The sequence below is a fragment of the Pelodiscus sinensis genome, chromosome 8 (genome assembly GCF_052426305.1).
Source record: "Pelodiscus sinensis isolate ZL-2025 chromosome 8, ASM5242630v1, whole genome shotgun sequence".
Taxonomy (NCBI): Eukaryota; Metazoa; Chordata; order Testudines; family Trionychidae; genus Pelodiscus; species Pelodiscus sinensis.
The window spans coordinates 43,734,740-43,758,002 of record NC_143059.1 but is presented as its reverse complement, the minus strand read 5'-3'; the positions used below and the strand labels follow the sequence as shown (position 1 = coordinate 43,758,002).

The window sequence follows — 23,263 nt, the reverse complement described above, 5'->3', positions numbered from 1 at the left end:
CCTGTGCTTTTGGCCAGTTAGCATCAAGAAGTCTCTGGGTCACAAGTAGCTGGATACCACAATCTGTAATGTATTAATTTAGCTTCACAACATCCCTGAGGTTGGGCAGTGCCTTTATGCCCCTTTTACAGCCAGGGAACTGATGCACAAAGAGACCTAGTCACACAGGCCTCACCTCACACAAGAAATCTGCAGTAGAGCAGGGACTTGAACTCAGCTGTCCCAACTCCTAAATTAGTATCTCAACCACTTTCTGTCAAGCTGTAGGGCCCCTGCTGGCAGATCACATCGCAGGCTGTGTGCAATGTGGGGTCATGGGGCAAAACTAAGTTTAATTTGACATCCAAATGGAGGGAAAGTGAGCAGAAAATGTTATCCATGTTAAGCCCCTGATCCCTCAATCAATTCCCAGATTGCAGATCCCTGCGCTTGCCTGGAGCCCCACTGAAGCCAGTAAGGCTCCATGATCCTCTGATTGTAGCTCAATGCAGGCCTGGGTTTGATACCGTTCAGTTTCCATCATCTATGACACGGGGGAAAGTTTTGGGAAACCTTTGCAAAGGGCCCGTCTGCCAGTGCATCACATGCCGCAGGCTTCGCTCGCCCAGCCCGGCAGAGCAGCTACAAAGGAAGCCGCCTGCATCAATCAGCCTGCGCGCTGACACCAGCCCGAGCCCCGCCGGCGGAGAGCGAGCACTGCGGCAGGCCGGGCCACTGGCACAAGTTGTTCTCGCGAATTGGTTGGGCGGCGGAGCAGCCCGGGGGCTCAGGGACCCCGGCGAGCCAGCAGGGGCTGGGGCGGGGCAGTGCGGGAAAGGAGGCTGCTGGGCGGGGGGAGCTGCTGCAGCCCGGCCCGCCTGGGTCGGACCGTGCCCGTTGCTAGGGGATCGCTTCCTTAGCAGCGAAGGGCTCGCTTGTCTGTGCCCAGCAGGGGGCCGGCGGCCCGGGGCTCCCAGGAGCTAAAGGGGGGGCGTGCGGCGCTGCCGGGGGCTGGGCTTTGCGCGCGCGCGGCCAGGCTAGCGGGGGGGAAGGCTGCGCTGCCACTCCCTTGCCAGGCGGGCGGCATGGAGGCTGCAGTGGCCGGGTTCCCCGAGGAGGCGGTGGCGCCGCCGCGCTGCTGCTGCTATGACTTCGAGCCGCTGCCGACGCTGCTGGAGGATGAGGTGAGTGTGGCCAAGTGCACTTCCCCCCCCCCCTTGGCAAGAGCTCAGCTCTGGCCCCCGCATGCACCTGCTGCCCTGCAGGCACTGGCGATAGGTGTTAGTCGCGTCTCAGCTGCTGGTTCCCGGGCTGCGCTTCCCCGCCCCCTCAGCCGCCACGGCGTTCAGCGGGGTGGTGCCCAACTGGGGGACAATCTCTGGAAGCGTTGAATTAACGGGGAACTAAGTCTGGACTGGCCTTTCAGAAACTTTCCCCGTGACCTGGTCGTCGCCTTTCAGTTGTAGAGGGAGCCGGAGTCTCCTCCCGTTTGAAAGCGATGCGGGCAAATTGCAAAGCGCTTACCCCTCTAAGCAGCAAGTTCTAAAGGAAATGTTCGAAACTGTCTGCTGCCTGTGAAACTGCAGCATAGGCACATCTCTGGCCGAAGCTTTAAGATTAGCACTGATCAAAAGTCTCAGGAGCCTTACTACACAGGGACTAGAGAAGTATATTTAGGGACCATTACAAACAGGCATTTTTTCATGTCACTAAGACTGCCTGGCTCCCTGTTTCCTTTTAGCCCCAAAGAAATCTGGGTTCCTAAATGGACTTACTCCCTTACCCCTACTTCTTGCTACAACATATTCATCAATATGCTTTAACTGCTGTATCATAAATATTGTCTACAGACTGTGTTACAATGAAAAATCTAGTAGCAATTTACAGACTAACAAAAATGTAGATAGTATCGCGATTTTTCATGGGCACAGCCCACTTCTTTGTGGGTTGTGCCCATGAAAGCTCATGATACCATCTACATTTTTGTCAGGTGCTGCAAGACTATTTGTTGTTTTTTAAACTTCTCCAGCTATAAACTAACAGGGCTACTCTTCTGAAACTTGTGTTACAAATATTGGCATATGATTTCATTGTAACATTAATCAGACAAAATCACATCAGTTAAGACTCCTTCAATAATAAGAAAACATTTATTTCTTCAGTAAAGACTTAATTGCTGCCATGTGAACAGCATTTTAAGCAGTAGGAAATGCTGCTAAATCAGTTTATACTGTTTATTTGCTTAAATTACTCACTGTACTAAATCAACATATAAAGATAGAGCTGGCTCTAGTTTGAAATTGTTTGTTTTGTCATACATAGTTCTACTTTTGCATTACTAAGCTCTGACTTGCGTCTCCATAACTCAAAGAATGATTTGGAGCATGGTGCTTGCCTCATTTGGATAACACAGACCAAAAATATTTTAAGTGGTAGTTTAGTGATGGATACATTTCATATATGTATTAGGTTCAGTTGCTCAAAGAGCAACCTCCCTTCCTTCCTCTCTTCCCCCTCCCCCCCATTTTTTCTGTTGTTTTCTGCTTTAAAATGAGATGGAAATGTGATAAGAATGGTACTGGCACTGAGAGAGGAAGAAATGTTTGAAAATGAAGTGGTGTGCAGAATTAAGCAAATGTGCCAAACCAATTAGTACTTTGAGTAGGGATGTGCATGTTTAACCAGTAAGTGTCACTCTTAATGCCCCTGTCTGTGGCAAGCCCCTTGCTGGTAGCAGGTGGGGAGCTGCTCCAGCCCCACTGGTTAACAGGTAGAAGCTGTTCTGGCTGGACTAGAGCAGCCTCTGCCTGTGGTGGGAAGTGGGAGGTGTTTCCACCCAGCTTGGCTTGAGCACACTCCACCCTCCACTTGCACCCTTTTTATCAGTTAAATGGTTAAACAGTACGTTCAACCGGTTAGCCAATTTAAATGTGATTGTACATCCCTAACTCTGAGCAAAATAGTGGAAAATCCAACATCCTGTTTTTCCACACCTTGCCCCTTGTATAATTATTTCCTCTTCTTCAAAGTGAGTGTAAAATACTGTCATTTTGGTTTGGTCACACTCATTTTGAACAGATAAGTGACTACATAGGTGCAAGGTAGGGGAGAAGTAGGCCCCTAATGTTTGGTTCTGAAAGGTGACAGCTAAATAATTTCTAAAAAAGACATGCATGGCTACATCTACACTAGCAGCTTCTTGCTCAAGAACTGTTTTGCAGAAGAGTTCTTGCGCAAAAAGTCTTCCACAAGACAACACTGGCATGTGCTTTTGCACAAGAGCATCTATGGCAGTGTGGATGCTCTCTTGTGCAAGAAAGCTCTGATGGCCATTTTAACCAGAGGGGCTTCTTGCACAAGAAATTCAAGTTGCCTGTCTACACTGCCCTCTTGTGGAAGAGCTCTTGCACAAGAGGGCTTATTCCGTGGGGAGAGGAATAACTCTTCTGGAAGAAGCCCTGTTTTACAACGCTATACTGTAAATTTACTTGTGCAAGAACGCGCGTGCAGTGTAGGCAATAGGCAAGTTTTTGCGCAAGAACAGCTCTTCTTGCGCAAGAAGCTGCCAGTGTAGGCATAGCCATGCTGGTTTTTGTTGCTTCTGAACATTTTAATTTTCTGCCTGGTTTTTACTCTTGCAAACATCAGGCATCTCAGCTCTGGGTTTTCCTGCTTGGTTGGAAGACCTGTTAGGGAGATGAGAAGTTTCATGGCAAGCACTGGTTCTTCTTAAATTTTTAACTAAGACTTCCTTTCTCCATATTGCTCCAATATTTCAATCAGTTATTGGAGTTAATGTTAGAAAAACCAAACAAGGATAGGTCTAAACAGTACTAAGTAAAAGTCCCTGCTTACCCCGAAGAACTACTCTGTTAACTTCATTACACTTCGTTGTCATTTTACTAATTTATCATAGTTTCCTGGGCTAACTAGGATCTAAATTTCTAAGTTAACAATCAGGCCTCCAGTATAAACATTAGATATTCAAAATATTGCACAATGTCCTTCTTCAAATGTTCTTTTCTCTGTCATCCCATTGGCAGAATACTTCATATTGTGTGCATGTGATTTCTGCCCCCCATCCTCTTTTTATGACTCCTTTAAGTCTATAATTTTATTATCCCACTGGAAATAAAGTTGAGGATCTCCAATGTAGCATTTTCACCAGTTTGGCATGGGTGGATTTCATCCTCTCTAGGTAGATACTGTACTGAAGTTATTCAGGCTTCTCTGTCAGAATGGAAATGATTCTTTCATCTTCCATGGAGAAGCATGGCCTATATAGTGATAAAGAAGCTGGATTTGGGATATTTGCCTTCAATATGCTGTATTCCCTTCCCCACAATTTTCCTTTTTCTCAGGAAGTCCTGTCTGATTTTTTTTTAACTTACAAAAGTAGTTACATAGCACTTTCTCTTTCTTCTTGTATCTTTGCCAATGTCAGTGTAGAATTCATCAAGTAGTAACAGTCAAAAGAGAGTAGCCTAAACCATAAAGAAAGCTCATAGTAATGCAAATAAGTAATTTGGAGGAGGGACAGGCTGCTGTTCTCTTCACAAATTTGAGTAGGATCAAGTAATCCACTTGTGAGCACTGCCCAGTGGCCTGTTTCCCTGAGCCTGTCACACGGTGGAGAAAATTTGGCACAATTATGTTTACTCTCAGAGCATTGAGCATGAATACAAATCTCTTAGCAATTTGGAAGCCTATCAGGGATATCTTGTTATTCCTCAGACTGAACCAGATTATTGATTGTTGCTGATTCATGAATCATGACTCAATAAGTTTTCCATAACTGCCCTTTGGAAGATCTCCCAGACTGCTTTCAGAATATTAAGGATGCTTATTTTATTGACACAATTAAAGCATTCTTAGGAATAATCAAGGAGAATGATTAAAAGTTGGAGACACAAAAGTGGGGTGATGGTGGGGAAAACAAACTCTTAATCTCTTAAAGTACTATAGAAGAGCTAGATGTTATGGCAAGCTCCTAAGAGTCCACATTTGAATAGATACTCTGTATTCTAGATTTGAGAAATTGCCTTTTTGCTGTCCTGTTTGTCAAGGAATAGTCTATTAATTCCTCTCTGTTCACTCTGTTAGATACCTCTTTACATGTAAATGCTGTTTTTACATTTAAGTGTGCCTTATGGGGTAATTTACTGGTGGTAAACATCCAGGTTTGTCGGTGAACCACAAAGCATTTTCAGAGACTGTAGAATCTAAACTTATATCCCTGAAAAGGTTTCTAACCACATGATAAAGATCTATCAGAGTTGATGTGATAACACAAGCAATGAGTCTACAGAAGACCTAATATAGGTGCTGCAGCAGCCCCAAGCTTGAAGTGGCTCCTTTATATATTGGGGTTTAGAGTTTGATTCAATGGCTCTCATTGCTCCTGTGCCTGTGGATGATCATGAGATATGGCTCTAGGAGTGTAAGGTCTCCTTGATTAATTCATTTTGTTGAGATGCTAACTTGCAAGCCTGATGAGCCTTGAACTTGAAGGAAAGATTTTTTCAAAAGGGCCCAAGAGATCTAGGAATACAAATCCCACTTAAAATCAATATGGGCACATGCTCCAAAATCACCCCAACTTTTAGAAAATATCCTCAAGATTTAGCATTCATTATTTGATTCCTGGTTATTTTAAGAGAAGGAAGCATACAGTCCTAGAAGTTTATAAATCATAAGAGCCGGTCAGAACTTCCAATGCATCGTCCTGCCAACATAAAGTTATTCTCTGGTTTAGTAATTAGGCTGTGAAGAAAGCCTTAAGCTGTGAGTCATGTATTACCTTGACCATTGGGGAGCACTGGATAAACAAAATCCTGGGGCAACCATCAGGCAGCTGGAAACTCCTTATCTAAAATTTTGACTTAAGGTATTGGGGAGGGAGGAGAGGGGGCAGAGCATGTGTTGTATTACCTGAGGCTCAGAAAATAAGCATCTTTCAACATCTCTTTGAAGGAGACAGATGGGGAAAACAGGCAAAATGAGCTTGAAGTGACTTCCTCAAGGTCACACAGGAAGCTTGTGGCAGAGTCAAAAAATTAATCCAAATCTCCTATGACCTAGTCCCTGTTCCTTTACCTCACAACTGTCTTTTTTTTTTTTTTTTTTTTTTTTAAGTGTGGTGCAGGAGTGTCTCAATTTAAATAGATTAGAAGAATACCTGTTTTTGGATATTAATTTGAGATGTTCTTGCAGGAGATTTCTGTTTCCTAAGATACTTTTTGCGCTGAAAGTATTTTACATTAAATACTTGGGGGTAGGGGTGGGAAGTTAAATTCTTTGTCCTAGGAAGTCTGAAAATTTGCTAGAATCACATCAGGTTGTGTATTGTAGATTACATTTGACAAAATTGGCTACAAGTAATGTCAGGAAATGCAGAGTAATTCTGAATTCATGTCTTGGCAGGAGAATGTGTCCCTTGCTGATATTCTGTCTCTGCGGGATAGCTGTCTTACTGAGCAGGATATCTGGGCAATTTGCCTGGAGTGTAGCCATTCTATGAAGAGCATCTTCCATTCAGCAATCTTCCAGACACTTTGCATTACTCCTGACACTTTGGCTTTTAACACCAATGGCAATGTATGCTTCATGGAACAACTCAGTGGTAAGTATTTATGCTTCTAGGCAATTTGTTTAAAAGTATGCAAAGTCATGCTGAGAGCATGTAGTAAAACAAACTTGCAAAGATTTAATTGGACTGCAAAGCAGAATTTCTTGATGAATGGCAGTCCAGGTGAAACTAAACTAGGTTTAGGAGCACTATACAGTCACTTTTTACACTAATAATAAATTCAATTGGAAACCTTTATTTAATAAGATCCACTTGTTTTCACAGATTTTTTTCCCACATGAGTCTAATGCACTTATTTTAAACATAATAAACAATAGATTTGTGCAGATATTTGTTTGCATGTATGAAAGTATGGGCAAAAGTATAATTGTGATGCTTTTTCTCTTATCTAAAATTTGTCCATGAAAGATGGACATTTAGCATTTTTGAGGTGGAGTTGGCTGTAGATCTAGCAGTAGAATAGATATGACCTGATCGTTCTTTTCCAGAATGGAGGATTGAGTTCTGGTGAGGCCACATCTGGAGTATTGTGTCCAGTTCTGGGCCCCCAACTACAGGAAGGATGTGGACGCATTGGAGAGGGTCCAACGTAGGGTGACCAAAATGCTTAGGGGGCTGGAGCATATGACCTATGAGGAGAGACTGAGGGACTTGGGTTTGTTTAGTTTGCAGAAGAGAAGAGTGAGGGGGGATCTGATAGCAGCCTTCAACTTCCTGTAAGGAGGTTCCGGAGAGGCTGGTCACAGTAGTGACTGATGGCAGAACCAAGGAGCAGTGGTCTCAAGTTACAATGGGAGAGGACTAGGTTGGATATTAGGAAAAACTATTTCACTAGGAGTGTGGTGAAGCACCGGAATGGGTTACCTAGGGAAGTGGTGGAATCTCCATCCTTAGAGGTTTTTAAGTCTTGGCTTGACAAAGCCCTGGCTGGGTTGATTTAGTTGGGATTGGTCCTGCCTTGGGCAGGGGGCTGGACTTGATGACCTTCTGAGGTCTCTTCCAGTTCTATGGTTCGATGATATCTGTATGTGGTAGAATTCAAGATCTTTTATATATTGTTGGAGACATACTGATGCTGACCTTCACAAAAAGATATCTGATTTCATAATAAATTAAGGTCTATCATTAGATAAAATGAAAAGAAATCAGCAAAAATCTCATGAACAATAGACTCTCCCAATGCAGGAAATTACAACTAAGAAAATTGCACTGGAGAATGAGGAAGGGGGAACCTAGTACCTATCTGTATAAGCCTCATTGATTGGTAGAGTCTTGTAAATCTGTGGATATCTGCATCTAAGGCTCATTTTTGCAGATTCAGATGCAAATACAAATTTTATATCTGCACAGTACTCAAGATCAGTTCCACTCTATACCTATTCTCCTAAGTTTAAATGTCATTAAAGCCTAATGAATTTTTAATAAAATGACAGAATGACTAAATCTACCATTTTGCTTCTAGATTGCATTAAGTGCGTGTGCTATAATTTTGATATACCTCTTGAAAGGACACTGTAGGAATGGGAGATATCATTTGAATTGCATAATATTAATGATATTATATCAGGTTAAAAATCATAGTTTTAAATCAAATGTCCTTGTTTGGGATGTCATAAAACATGATGTCATAAAGCTGAAAATATATTTTAAAATGTATTCATTATTTGTTTGTATTTCTTATCTTGAACAACTTCAAAATAGATTTGATTCATATTTAAGTCTAATATATTTTCAGATTCCCATGTACTAGCCCTTTGCTGCAATAGTTGGTTTAACACTAGAGGTGAATTGATTTTTTGTGTTAAAAGAATTGTTTCTATTATAACTTCAATAAAGTAACACTTCTATTCAGTTTTGTTAAAGTTCATTCTTACAAAATCTAAATCTTGGATCAAATTTGACCTGTGGTGTGTGTGTGGTTGTTTTTTTTTTTTAAAGAAACAAAACGTCACTAAAGGGGGAATATGTCTAGTGGACCAAAGTTCTTTGAACTACCAAAAATTAAGATCTTGGAGAATGAAAGGAAATGCCCATAAGAGATACAAATCTAAGCTTAGTTCCTGGTTGTCAGCCATTAGCTAACTTTGGCCACATGCAAATACTCAGTGTATGGGGTTTTCAGTGAAGCAAATTATATGAATGAACATAATTCATATTATTAGGAAGTCTTAATTAGGATGTTTCAAAATTTACTTCTAGTTGAAGAAACATTGCCTGTGTCTAGTAGTACTCAGAGGCCATGTCTATGCTAGGAAATTATTTCAAAATTACTAAACTCAATTTAAGAACTCCCAATTTAACATTCTAACTTGCATGTCCTCATGACAGGGAAACATCAAAATTAGTCCAAGTCAGGCTCTATTAATGTGGACACGCTACCTTAGACTTAGAGCAACCAGGAAGCACTCTGGGGAGCTATGGGAGGCTTCCCAGATGCCAGTTAGTTCAAATTAGCAGCACCACCCTGACGTCATTTCACACTTAAAGTTCAAAATTAGTGTTATTCCTCATGAAAAACAGGAGTACGGAGTTCGAATTCCACAGCCTACTGTTCTGAAATAACAGGCTTAGTAGTGTGGATGCACGAATTACTAATTTGAATTTGGGGAGGGAGGGTATTTGTGTATTGGACTATGGTTCTATTGTAGATCAGGGATAAGAGAAACTTAATACAGGCAGTCCCCGAGTTACGCGGATCCGACTTCTGTTGGATCCGCACTTATGAACGGGGCTTTCTCGCCCCGGAGCTCGCAGGCAGTGGGACTGCCCAGAGCGCAGTGGTCCCGCCACCTCAACCTCCGGGGCGAGAAAAGCTGCTCCGGGTGCCCCTGGTCTGCTGGGGACCGTCTCCAGCAGACCAGGGACACCGGGCGCAAAGCCGGGGAGGTGGAGGGGTCCCGCGTCTCTGAGGCTTTGCCAGAGCAAAGCCGGGGAGGCGTGGCACCCCGCCGCCACTGCGGCTTTGCTCCCCGTTTCCCTGGTCTGCTGGGGGGGGGCGCACTGGGTGCTTTTGTTGTGGACCCTGGGGTAGAGCAGCTGGGGTGCTGCCGGGTTGGTCCTGTCCGCTGCCCGCGTGCTCCGGGGCTTTGCTCTGCTTTGCTCCCCGTCCCCCTGGTCTGCAGACCAGGGGGATGGGGAGCAAAGCCGCGGAGCCCGAGGGCAGCAGGACAGCCACGGCGCATCTGGGCTGTCCAGCTGCTCCCGTGCTCCGCGGCTTTGCTCCGGACGCCTGTGGTGCAGCAGCTGGGGCGCTGCCGGTTGGTCCCATAGCGCCGCTCTGGGCGCTACTGGACCAACCCGGCAGCACCCCAGCTGCTCTGCCCCAGGCGTCCCCAAGTCAGCTGCTGCTGAAACTGACCAGTGGCTGACTACAGGAAGCCTCTGTCCCGGGCTTCCTGGAATCAGCCGCTGATCAGTTTCAGCAGCAGCTGACTTGGGGACGCTTGGGGTTCTTAAGTTGATTCTGTATGTAAGTCGGAACTGGCGGTCAGTTTCAGCAGCGGCTGAATCTGGACGCCAGTTCCGACTTACATACAGATTCAACTTAAGAACAAACCTACAGTCCCTATCTTGTACGTAACCCGGGGACTGCCTGTAATGGAAGAATTCGGTATGCAGCGACCTACTTTTAATGACTATTTTTCCAATCTTCTCTGTGCTTCTCCCATTTTATACCTATTTTTTGTCCTATTACAACTCATTCAGAATCAAACTGCTCTTCTTTTACTGCCTTGTCATTTCTGGAACATTGTCACAGTCCTATTTAATCTGCTAGAAGAGATGACTGTCGATCTCTTTTTAAAGAAAGAGGAAATTATGTGTAAGCAATTCAGGTTAAGGTGTGCCTTTCCTTTCCTTCTAAAGGAGTGATACTGTGAGCTCCATGCAACAGGAGGCAATAATGCAAAAATTGCATTGCACCTTGGGATATAAAATCCCACTACAGAAAGGAATACTTCCATATGTGATTATTAAAGAGTCTTTTGGTAAGAATTAAAATTCCCTTACAGCACTGGAACCATCTGCTCTGTACAGGGTTATCTTTGCAATTTGGATGTGGGATAGCCAACAGACTTGTCAATTATATAGATTTCATTTTGGGACCTCAAACTGTCAATACATGCTATATGCATATATAGTTGTCTATTTCTTAATCTGGCATTCTTTTTTTTTTTTAATAGATGATCCAGAAGGTGCCTTTGTACCACCAGAATTTGATATCACTGGTAACACATTTGAGGCAAGTAACAGATAAAGATATTGTTCATATTCTTGGTATTTTTACAATAATGAATGCTTATTTTTCTTCTGCGTACAGTTTTATGTTTGTATTTAATGCTCATGGATGAGCACATTATTTTGCAAATGCAGAATATGTATAGGTGTATTAAATATAAATTTCCATTGAAGTGAAATGGTGCATTAACAATTTTCTGTATAAGTAATTTTTCATTTAACTGAAAATATGAACCTTTTTTTGCCAGAACAGCATATTGATCTGCCTTAGACCACAGCTGGTCAGAATTGTTTTATGTATCCTTCATTGGTTACATTTGTTTGTTCAGAGACTAGCCATGAATTTTTATTGCTAAATATAAAATTTGTTTGCTATCTTCAGTAAAATAATCCATGGTGGGGCAATCAACAATTTTATCTTTGATTTAATGAAGAAACAAATGGATGTCTATTGCCTTGCAATTCACAAATGCTCTACATTGTTAAATTAAATTAGTACTAAATTGTTTACAGTAATTCATTAGTCTCCCAAATCAGCCATCCAATTTCAGTGTTGCAAGAATGTTTGTTTTTGTTACTTTCTATTGAAATTCCTGCATACAGAATTTAATTTTTTGGATTGTATTTTATATAATGCTTAAAATGGTTTCATGGGCAGCATCTCTTCTTGTCAGTCAAGTTACAAGGAAATGTATTTTGTTTCTACATAATTTAAAACAAATAATGTTTTTATTTTGATACTTGCCTTTTGTATAATGAGGTTTATAATCTTTTGTTTGGCAATTAAGTGCTACAAATATGAGAGTGAGAAATAAATAGAAAAAATATATAATATGGTATGGTACAGCTCTGGAGGCTTGATGGATGTGAGTTCCTCTCCTATTTCTACTTAATCCCCCAGGCATATTTCATATAATTACATAGGCAATCATTGGTCAAATGGCTTGTCAGTCTATAATCCAGGTTTTGGCAGTCAGTGTGTAAGGAGAGCAGTAATAAATTATTACTAATAATGTTCTTTACATTCTGACTTTGTTTTGAGAGAGTGAAGTATGGTTGGTAGCCATTTCTTCTTGAGAGGCACTGAAAGTTTTAGTTTCTCTCCTTTAGACTGATGTCCCAACAGCTCCTTTAGGTCATGAGGGATGAATATTTTCTCTACTCTTTATGCCAAGATAATCTTACTTGTTTTGCATTCTCATTACAGTTCTTTGAGGTCTACGTCCTTTTTTCTTTCCTACATAAGCCTGTTTTCTCTCCATTTGTCTAAAGACTTTTACCTCTGGTGAGCTTGGTTTTGTGTTCCACGTGTAGGCCCTCGCTGGGCAGTCATTTGGAAGTCAGTTTTTGAGCTTTTCTGGCCCAAAGGTGCTCAAGAATGCATTAGTCTTTCCCTGTTGCCAACTCTCTCAACACATGAGATGTGAGACTAGCAGCTACAGCTGTTGGGGAAAGTTTCTAAGCTTTGAATATTGAATACTGGGAATAATTTTGGGATTTGAGCATTGGAGGAAGAGTACTTCTCCTAAAAACTCTCTAATCTTAGTTTGGTTTAAAGTTTTGGATGAGATGCAAGCCTTTTTTTATTTCCCAAACCAGTTTATCCATGTCTACTAAAAATCCTATAATATCTAGCTTTACTAGTATTTAACTCTTCTGCTTTAGCAGTGCTTACAGATTGGACCTACCTTGCAGAGGGGGCAAGGGAACAGTAGAGAGAGAAGAAAAACAGTTAAATATACAAGTCTTTATTTTCTACAGTGTTAAAAATGTAGGCCAGGTCTACACTGCTGCCGAAGATTGGCTTAAGGTACGCAATTCCAGTTATGTAAAACATGTAGTTGAAGTCGAAGTACCATAAGCTGAGCTGTAGCACTGTCCTCACAGCAGAAGGTTGATGGGAGAAATGTTCCTGTCTACTTCCCTTACTCTTTGCAAGGAGTAGAAGTTCTGGCATCGACAGGGGGGGTATCCTCAGCATTTGATTTAGTGGATCTTTATTTGACCCACCAAATTGAACACCAGAAGATTGACCGCGACAGCATCAGTCTTCTCAGTAGTCTAGACATGGCCTTAAGTAGAGCTCTTATCGTCCTGAGTCCACAGGGACAAACTAATATTGTACTCTGAGAAACCTAATGTTTTTAGTGAAACTCAGCACTTTCTGGATATGTACCTGTTGTATACACAGGTGTATTCTATAGATGCTCTCTTACAAGGGTCATCAATGCAATGCAGTAGTATTTGAGAGAACACCATTTTCCCCAGTGTACTTGGATTAGGAGCGGGGTTTGTGTTTACATTTTGTTTAAATGTTGACTTTTTAACTGTTTTTCCTATATCTGACATCAGTAAATAAACTATGGATATTTACCAGGCTCTCAAGGCCAAAACACCTAATCCAGAGATGTCAAACATGTATTACTCAAACATAGCTTTGGTTCCAGTAGACAGTGGTATTTCTGGAAAACAAAGTCTCAAGTGCACTCTATTATAAAAGAGGCTGAGAAGTGCACTAATTTTAAGGCAATTATTGCAGGAGGCCCCCAACTTGCGCCACAATTCGTTCTGAAGGAAGCGTTGCAAGTGAGGGGCATCGTAAACTCAAACCTGCATTTAAGGTAGGTGCCATACACCATTGTAAATGCAGGCCAAGGACGTAAGACGGGGGTTTCCAGCCCCTTCCGCACTTAAAAAAATGGTTGTAAGTGGGGGGGTCGGAACGCAGATGGTCGCATCTCAGGGGCCTCCTGTATTTATACATATCCTGTATATTCCTGATCTGGTTTCCGGTTTCTGCTGTCTTTCAGTATTTGCCTGGTTTTGTATTTTTTAAAAAATGCATGTTTACTCAGCACAGTAGGAAACTTTAGAGTCTATGAACTAACACAAAGATACATTTCTGTTCTCTAAATCAAAAGTTTACGTAATTGTAGCTTTTTTTCTCTGTGCAGTCCCAGCTCCTACTCCTCTCCCCCCGCCTCTGCCCCCTTGCCTTTTATCCCAGTTTGCTAGTCTGGTGATCAGTGAATTTTTATCAGGAAGAGACGCACAACAGAAATTGTTGTGTTACTGAGTTCTTCAGTAGATTTATTTCTATCATCAACATAGTACAATAAGAGTTTGAAACTAACACTTCAACCCAAGGCAATCAAGTTTCTACCCTTCAGTCTGGGACTATGGATCTCTGAAGAAAATTCTGACACTTCTAGCATGTGATCTTGCATTTAGATGCAAGAGTTTCAGATGTCTACCATGGGTGAATGTGGTTTATAAGTTTTTAATAGCACAGCTGTTCATGTCACCTATGTTCTGATCAATTGAACTCTTTAATCCAAATCTGCATGCATGTGCATTCAGCACTGCTTAATTTTTTTCTGCTTATGGCAGATGTAACATTTAGCACAAATATTGATAACTGTGACCCCTCCCTTTTTAAGAAAAGGAAACAAAATGTAGTAGTTTTTTTTCACCTACTACACCTTATAATTGTAGTGAAGTCTTGAGACTAAAATTCCCACTTGGAATTGGCAGGGATAGGAAGTGGCGGGGAGGCAGAGTTCAGGGTCTGTGAGCTAGGTCTGTTGATGTGATCTCAGGCAAACTCTTGATGATGATGTAAATTCTACCAGGTTGCTTTCCCCAGATCTGACTTTAGGTGTGTCTTTAAATTTGCATTTCCATCCTGTGGAACTTTGGGGCTATGTCACCACCTTCCCTACAACTCTGATACTTAAATACTGTGATGCAGTAGCTCAGCCTAGACATCTACATCCATTATATGAGCATGCAAGTCACCCTAGCTGTCAGTGCCCACTTACTTTTTGTGGGTGCTCCCAATGCCTGTTCTGTCCTAATTTCCCCCCACCATCTGCCTTGTAGTTTTGAACACTTGCTGCAGGACACTCACAGAAGTTAAGTTTGCTACTCTTTTAAAGAAATGGCATATAGCTTATTAATTTAACTAGCACTGGCATACTCTCCACTTAAAGGTGTAACGTGCTCTGAATTATCATAAGACAAGTTTATTAACGAACAGACATAGGTTTAAGTGATGCCAATTACAAGGAATAAGGATAGAAATGGTTACAAACAATTAAAAATATGCTTCTGAGACCAAAGCTGAATTTAGCAAGCTAGAGTCCTTTATTCAAAGCAGTTTTTCTTGTATATATTCAGACTTTCAACCCCCTTGGCTGAAAGATTCCATTTCTCTCAGATATCTTAGAGGTCTGGCTTCTTGTAACTGCTCTGTAATGGATGCCAAAAAGATGCAATAATAATCTGTCAGCAACTTCGCTGGGCTGGTCACATTGTTCGGATGCCAGACCATTGCCTCCCACAACAGGTCCTGTTACAGTATCCTTCTTTCAGCTGAGATAACATGGGAGGTCAACGGAAGTGTTTTAAGGACTTGTTAAATGATAACTTGAAGTGCAACATTAACATTGATACTTGGGAGACACTTGCCCAGGATCTCTCAAAATGGAGAAAAGCCCTATGCAACAGCTCCCTACATTTTGAATTTGCTTGCCGACCAGCTGAGGAAGAGAAGAGGCACAGGAGGAAGGGGAGACTAGCTTCTAGTCATGGTCAACGGCTGTTCTCATTGCAATGGAACTTTGTGGTTCAAGGATCAGCCTTATCAGCCACCTGAGGGTCCACAACTACCATGGAAGATGATCACTCTCAACAATGAGTGATTGCCCATCATCATCATCATCATCATCATCATCTCAAAGGTCAATTACCTTGATTCTGGAGGCAGGAAGGCATGGGTGGCGGGTGAACAGAGGACTGGGGAAGACAAGCCTCCAAATCTACCCCTGCTGCCTGAGGCCTGCCCATGCCTCTCAAACCCTGATCAGCCCCCTCCCTTCCTTCCCTCCCCCCCCCCCCCAGCACAGGTGGCCTGCAGCCTACTCCAGCTTTCCCTGGAGCACTTGCAGCCCACAGCCCTAGCTTTCCCTGCTTCCCCCGCCCCCAGCGCAGATGGCAGGCATTTGCATTGTACAGCCCTGGCCCTTCCAGAGCATGGGAAGGGTAAGCAGGTGGGCATTCTCCGCCTCCCAGCCCCAGAGCATGGGGAAGGCTTTCAGTGCAGGGCTGAAGCCTAGGAAGTCCCAGGAAAGGGGGGGGGGGGGGGGCTGTGTTAAACAGGAAGGGCTTGAGGTAGAGTGTGGGCAGGGCCAGCCAGTCAGTTTGGGAAGGCATTGCCTTTCTTTGCCTCTTATACCCACTGCCCATCCAGGCAGGTTTTCTGCAGCTGTGAGTTCCATCTCTTGCCAAGAGTGTTAAGTTCCATCCTCAATGCTAGTTTGCTTCATGGATTAGTCTACCTTGCATGCAACTGTATCTTTGTTTCTGCCTGACAACCAGTCTGCTCAGACAAACAAATCATGTTCCTTTGTCTGGGGAGGTTGGGCTTATACATTGCTTGCCAAATACATTTTAAGAACATAATTGTAGTACATATTTATAATGCCTCATACACACCATGCAATGCGTTTTGGGACCAGAGTCTTTCCAGTTTGCATTTGATACCAAACATTACTCTTTTTAGATACAAACTGGGGGGCTGTGCCCCTGCTTGCTGTGCTTGCCAACCCTCCTCTCGGGGGGGGGGGGTAGGAAACCCCAGCTCTTCCCCTCAGCCCTGCCTGCAGAACCCTGCCTACAGCCGCACTAGCTGAGGCCCCTTCTCCTCCCCTTGCCACAGCAGCCCGGAACCCTTCTCCCTTAGCCCACTGCCAGTCCAGGCCCTTCCCCCCCTAACTTTCAACTATAACTCCCCTTCTGCTATGGTGTGAGCCAGGCTCAGCTCTAACCCCAGTGGCAGGGCGCAGAGAGGCACGGGTAGCGTGCTGTGTGCACACGGCGCTTCGGGCTGCTGAGGTGGGGAAAGCAGCAGCTCAGGGGACTGCTATCCCGACCTCTCCCCCATGCAGGCACACCTAAGCTGCTCACCAACCCAGCCCTGCCTGCAGAACCCAGGGCCAGTCATCCACCCACCAGGAGCAGATGGGAAGGAGTGGAGAGGTCTGTGTGGTGACTCTCCCAGGCAGCTTGGGGGTGCTCTGGCAGCCACGGTAAGTGCAGCTTCTGTGGAGGGGGTGGAGTCTCTGCGTGGGCAGCCGGACTCTGGGCAGTCGGGCACTGTGCTCCAGTTCCCCAAGAGCCTGGCAGCAGGAGAGCCCTCAAGAGCCTGCTGCTGGCACATAAGCCCCTCTCCTTGTGCCTGTCCTTGGGCTGCCATCCCAAGCACTGTATCCTGTCCTCCATCCTGCCTCTGAGCTGTCGTGGCTGCAGTGTGGGGTCTGCCAGCTACTGTGCCATGTTTCTTGGCATTGGAAGCACTGTGAGGTGGAGTGGAGGAAGGGGAGTAGGGGCTTGGTTTAAAATATCAATTCCAACTGGCGAGGAGAAGCAGCAAGATTGGGCTTGAGCAGGGGCAGGTGGGATGCAGAGTGATGTGATTATAAAGGAGTTTTGGTGTAACGCAGTGATGGGCAAAGTCCCTCTGCAGGCCAGATCCAGCCCACCAAGCCAGTGGATCTGGCCCACAGCCACCCTGTCGCTCTCCCACCCACAGGCCAATCAGGACCTGGGGGCAGGGGAGCATGCAAAGTCTCCTTGCCCCCACAAGAGCGTGTGATGGCTAGAGAGACATGCCAGCTATTTTAAAACTGCCGACGTGGCTCTCTAGCTGCTGCGTGCTCTTGCGGAGCCAAGGATACTTCACGTGTTTCCCCGCCCACAGGCATTGATTAGCCTGGGGACAGGGAGAGTGCGTGAGGTCTCCTCCCGCTAGGTGCCTAGAGGGAACTGCCAGCTGTTTTAAAACAACTGGCACTTTTCTCTAGGGGGCAGGGTGGGGCAGTGAGGGGGAAGATTTTCGTGCTCCCCCACACCTGGCCAATCAGGGTCGGGGAAAAGGACAAGAAGTCTCCTGGTCCCACCCCTTCCAGGATGGCCCAGGGCCACTTCACAAATTTCTGAAGTGGCTCCCTTTTAAAAATTATTGCCCACCCTGGTATAATGAGTGTCAGACCTGAAAAAAGAGTGGTGAGCCATCAGTGGGCCTGTGTGTTACACCCACGCTCTCACCCCCATACTTGCTCGAAACAGGATGAAAAGTCTTGTTACTTGCCTATTCTCTCCAAAGCCACCTTTGTGCAGGATGGGGGTAATGGGAGGAAGAGGGAGACGTTGCTTTATCCATTCTCCAAAACACTTTGCTTGATAGGACATAGAACATGGAATTCTTCTGATGTTCTATGTCTCCTGCTGTTTCGTGGGTTGTCTTCCACAGCGATTGACTACAGTATGTTTCCTGGTGAAGCTCATCCAGCAGTAACATGAAATTCCTGTGATTTAGTAGTTGACTGCTGTCCAGAAAATCTTGACTAATATAAGTAAAACTGATTTGTCTTGTTTAAATTCATTCCAGTGCTTGGGTAAGTGAGATACTGTAGCTGACTGTTTCCATTCTCCACAATTCAGTGTCCTGTATTTTATTCAGAGTTTTGTCTGCTTCCCTCAGTGACACAAATAGCATACAACTTTTATTTTGATTTGCTGTAATTGCTCTGTAATGCTGTGGAAAAGGAAGCTGGATTCTATTCATGCATAGGATTATTAACCAAGTTCCAATGACCAACTCTTCTTACTAACATAGTCAGTCCTTGTTTTGTATTTTTTTTCGTTCACAAATGTAATTGAGGGCAGAGTATGAGGCCAGCATAGTAACAGATTTGTAATACAGTACATCTTGGTTCCCAAGTTGAGTTTGTAGGCATATTGAATTTGGATTTTCAAACTAGGCTTTAAGAATATTACATGGTAGTTTAAATGTGAGATTTGGTTGTTAGAGGGCTCATGTTCAAATGTTAGGCTATTAATGTTTATCAGTTTGTGTGTTTTCTTTTGCAGAGAAATGTCCTCAAAAGGCAGAAAACTGCATGATCAGATTTCCATAAATCTTTTTGATAGCCTCTTGGTCTATTGGGAGAGTTCTTTCTGTGCAGAAGTAGTTCTGTTTGTTCAGTGAGGTTTAAAAGAGATTAGTTTTTCTTTTAGTTGTCTGTTACATGGAACACACTGAGCCCTTGCCCTAGGTCTGAGAAGCTTCCCCCAAGCTCTGCTTTAATGTGCAGCTTCTGTTTGTTGAACCACATATGAGGGTAACACCTTAGAGCCTGAGTGAATGGACTCCACAGGAAATATGGGAAATATAATTGAAGCTTTAAAATAAAATTTTCATATAAAAGGGCAATATATTATGTATCTGGGATAAGATATATTGGATATGAAAAGAGAGGTAGCAATACAATGTAAAAATGTATGATTGCAATTCTTAATGCTAGATTTTTGGTTACTGGGACCCTTAAATGCAATCATTTCTCTTCAGGGTTTTATTTGTAGTTTGGAGAGAAATGTGAGGGGTTAGGTGGAAGAGATTTATTAATACACTTGCTTAAAAAGGAACACTAAGCTTCGGTTTAGTTCCGCAAAGAAACTTGTCTATATTAATCATTTTCTTTTATCATTTTAGTGGTGTGTTTTCTACACAATACAATTCAGTTTTTTTAAAATCAATCTTGCAATAGGCATCTTGTCACCATAGATAAATTTAATCTTACCCTGACTGAGTTGTCTTTGCACCACATGGACCTTGGCGGCATTTTTTTTTAATTGATAACCCAAGCACAAACTAAAAATATATATATTTAGTATTTTTTTAATCACTGTAATTTAACTTTTTGTTGCACAATAAAAATCTAATTCAGGTATGAATTTGAGAGGTAATATAATAATCTCTGCTCAACAGCTGTTTACCTGCTTTCTAGGTCCCATGTGTCAATTGGGAACATATTGTGTTAGTTTAATTAAGTGGCAAGAATTTCACACTATAAGAGGTATCGTCAAAATATAGAGGAAGTAATCTGGGTAATTATTGATGTGACTAGAGAAATAGATGTGAGGCTCACAATTTCAGAATGGGTGTAAAATGTGAATGTACTGAGCTTCAACCCCCTCTTCTCTCCCCTCCTTCCCCCGGAAAGGGGCTGTTGCCACCTCATGTTGCTGCCTCTGTATCTGATGCACCAGCGTGGGGCAACAGGCAGCTAGTCCACGAGGGGAGCCGGTTTTTAAACTGGCTCCCCTTGCAGACCAGCTCCTACCTAGCAGGGGCTCCTCGAGAGTGGGGCCAGAGCACACTAACTGCTCTCCTTCCCCCGTTCCCTCCCCCCAGGATTATAGAATAGTCAAATAACTGATATTTAACATCCCTAATTTGAGGTGTATGTGCAATTCTTGTTGGCTGGGAGGGTATTATTAAAATGGTGGCATAGGTAGCTTTTCCCTAATTTGATTTGGCCCCAAATGTGCAAATACATGAGTGAGTTAACTTTACACGGCTCAGTAGTCCCGTTAAAGTCAGTGCCTCTAGTTAGTAGCATATGTAACGTTACTCAAGCTCAAGTATTTGCAGGCTAAGGACCCCTTTGTTTGTATAAAAACACCACTAGGTTTTTAAGTGAAGTGAATGCTTTTGAAAGTGACTAGTAGTGCCCTGAGCCTGTGGGGAGCTATACTCAAATTTTGACCTATAACAGTTGGATTTTGTTCAGTCCTCTGTCTCTCCTAAGCAAAATATGTCAAACATACTGAATTGTATGGTGGCTTGTATGTGTGCTAATGGCCATTATAGAATGCTATCACACTAATATTCATTTTGACTTGAGGCAGGATTGGAGCTCTAGTTACTGAAGAGGAAAGGCTAGCAGATTTACTGTAAGCTAACGCCGTTTAATGGTTACATCTCTCCAGCAAACCAAAATACATGGGTTCTAGTTTGAAAGAATACTTTTTTTTTTGTAAGTAGTAAGGTGTGTCAGTCTTCCAATAAATTAAAAAAAGTGAACTGGCTTTTATTGGCTTGATCTTTCTGCCAGCTGTCATGTTCCAACAGGCTCCCAATATAACTTCTATTTTTATGGATGCAGTTTTTAGTCTACAATAGCTGTTTTGGCCAAACTGTGAAGAAATCGGTGTGATACGTAGTGTTATAAATGTTGGCGACATTTTAGTATACCATACTTAGGCTCTAGGGGTATGTCTAGACTACACGCTTTTGTCAACAGAAGTTTTGTCAACAGATAGGGTGTGTCTAGACTACATGCCTCCGTTGATGGAGGCATGTAGATTAGACAGATAGGCAAAGGGAAATGAAGCCGCGATTAAAATAATCGCGGCTTCAGTTAAATTTACACGGCTGCCACTCTGAGCCGACAAACAGCTGAGCTGTTTGTCGGCTCCGCGCACTAGTCTGGCCACGCCACGCTGACCTGAAAGCCTTTTATCGACATCCCCCTTATGCCTCGTAGGATGAGGTTTATAGGGAATGTCGATAAAAGGCTTTCATTTCGATGGGGGAGCATCCAGACTAGCGCCCGGAGCCGACAAACAGCTAATCAGCTGTTTGTCGGCTCAGCGCGGTAGCCATGTAAATTTAAATGAAGCCGTGATTATTTTAATTGCGGCTTCATTTCCCTTTTTCGAATACACAAATCTACATGCCTCCGTCGATGGAGGCATGTAGTTTAGACGTACCCATACTGTTGACAGTAGCGCCTTCTGTCGACAGAACTCTGTCCACAAAAGGTGGTGTTCCTCGTAGAATGAGGCTTACAGCTGTCGACAAAACTGCTGAGTTCTGTCGACGTTATGTCGACAGAACTCCGCGGCAGTGTAGACACAGGTATAGTTTTGTTGACACAACCTTGTAGTCTAGACACACCCTAGGAGTTTGCCCATCAGCAAGGGCAGCTGTCACTCTGAGGCAAAGTTGATGCAGCATGTTAGAGAAGTAACCTGCTCTGCTCTGTAATGGAGAGTTTACTTTTGTTGTTGGTTTTATTTCCATAATGCAAAGTAAATCATTAGAACTGAAGCTATAGAGTGGCTCTTTGTGCCTGAAAAGCATAAGTCTTTCTGCTCATTTTGTTTTCAAGAATTCTCTGATGCAAGTTAAATTACCAGCTGTGTTTTAAGTGCCTCTCTGAAAATCTGGCCTTAGTTTGTCAAAGTGACTTGTGTGTGCCCTCAATTAGGGAGACAAGGGGACCCAGTGGTGGCAGTTCCAGCATCCTTGGTTTGCCCATGATGATCCCTGGTCTCCCTCCCACTATGTTCTGTTTAGGGTTTCCAGGTGTCCGGTTTTGAACTGGACAGTTCAGTATTTGAGCTTTCTGTTCAGGAAACAAATTGAGAAAATATAAGTGTCCGGTACTTTCTAAATAAGATGTAATGTAGATTATTATGTAATGTCAAGTGTGTCCGGTGTTTTTGTTGAAACCATCTGGTAACGCTAGTTCTGCTGTGTGGGGTGCTCCATGTGAGACTCCATTTGAAATCTGTTGCCTTTCTCCCTCATTGGTTCTTCTACCAAATGCTCTTTGTTCCTTATTTGCCCCTGAGAAAATGTGGCAGACTGTGGTGGTTTTAGGGACTTAGTGGGATAGTAATGAGCACTCACACTTACAGGTTGAACCTCCCTGGTCTGGGACCTGAGTGGTCCCAAACAAGGGAATTTTCTGGACCAGGGGAAGTCAAGTGTCTCCCGGGGCTACCCTCCTGGCTGCCACCACAGGAGAACATGGAGGCCTGATCTCCTCTTCCCACTTGCCTGGCTCGGATGCCTCCAGCCTACTTTCAGGACCCTGCTCCTGGAGTTCCCTGGTCCATGCTGGGAGGCAGCTGCTCCTGGATTCCCTGCCTCCAGCTGCCTGACCCCGTGCAAGGCAGCAGCCGCTCTTGGGGCTCTCTGCTCCTATCCCCCACAGGGTGGCAGTTTTTCCTGGGGCTGCTGTTGACCAGACCGGCTGTCACACTCAACCTCTTCGGCTGTGGCTTTCAGGTCTAGCAATATCTGTGGTCCTACTGGACCACGGATGTTGCTAGACCACAGAATCCTGGATGAGAGAGGTTCACCTGTATTAATGTTTGCAAAACTTTTTTTCTTTTTAAATCTTGTTTCTGTTGTTCATGTGACTTCAAGGCTCTTTCTATACTGCAATGCTATTTCAGGATACCTCAGTATCCTAAAATAGCTATCCCCTGTCTTAACAGCAAGCCTGATATTTCAAAATATAATGGGCTCGCTATTCTGGTGTCCCTGTAAACCTCATTGCACAAGAAGTAAGGGATGTTTTGGAATAGCAGGTTATTTCAAAATTTGGCACTGTGTAGACAGTGCTACATTACAAAATAAGCTATTTTGAAATGAAATTGAAATAAGATATGCAATTGCGTATCTTATTTCGAGCGACGGTGCAGTGTAGATGCACCCCTAATATAAATGGGGAAGATCTGCCTCACTGAACAGAATAGCTTTTTGAAATGACAGTCGTCATTTTGTATAATTGAGTCTGCTTAAAATGAAAATGTGCATAA

General features: G+C 43.5%; 1 protein-coding gene across 1 annotated transcript in view; it reads left to right on the top strand.

Annotated features, from left to right (window-relative positions):
- The first annotated feature begins 489 nt into the window (after positions 1 to 489).
- KNDC1 (kinase non-catalytic C-lobe domain containing 1) overlaps positions 490 to 23,263 on the top strand; it is a 98,550-nt gene continuing 75,776 nt past the window's right edge. The window contains exons 1-3 of the mRNA XM_006121025.5: positions 490 to 1,163; positions 6,403 to 6,601; positions 10,750 to 10,808. Of these exons, the coding sequence (XP_006121087.4) occupies positions 1,065 to 1,163; positions 6,403 to 6,601; positions 10,750 to 10,808 (357 nt within the window). The 5' untranslated portion in view covers positions 490 to 1,064. The remainder of the gene's footprint in view (positions 1,164 to 6,402; positions 6,602 to 10,749; positions 10,809 to 23,263) is intronic.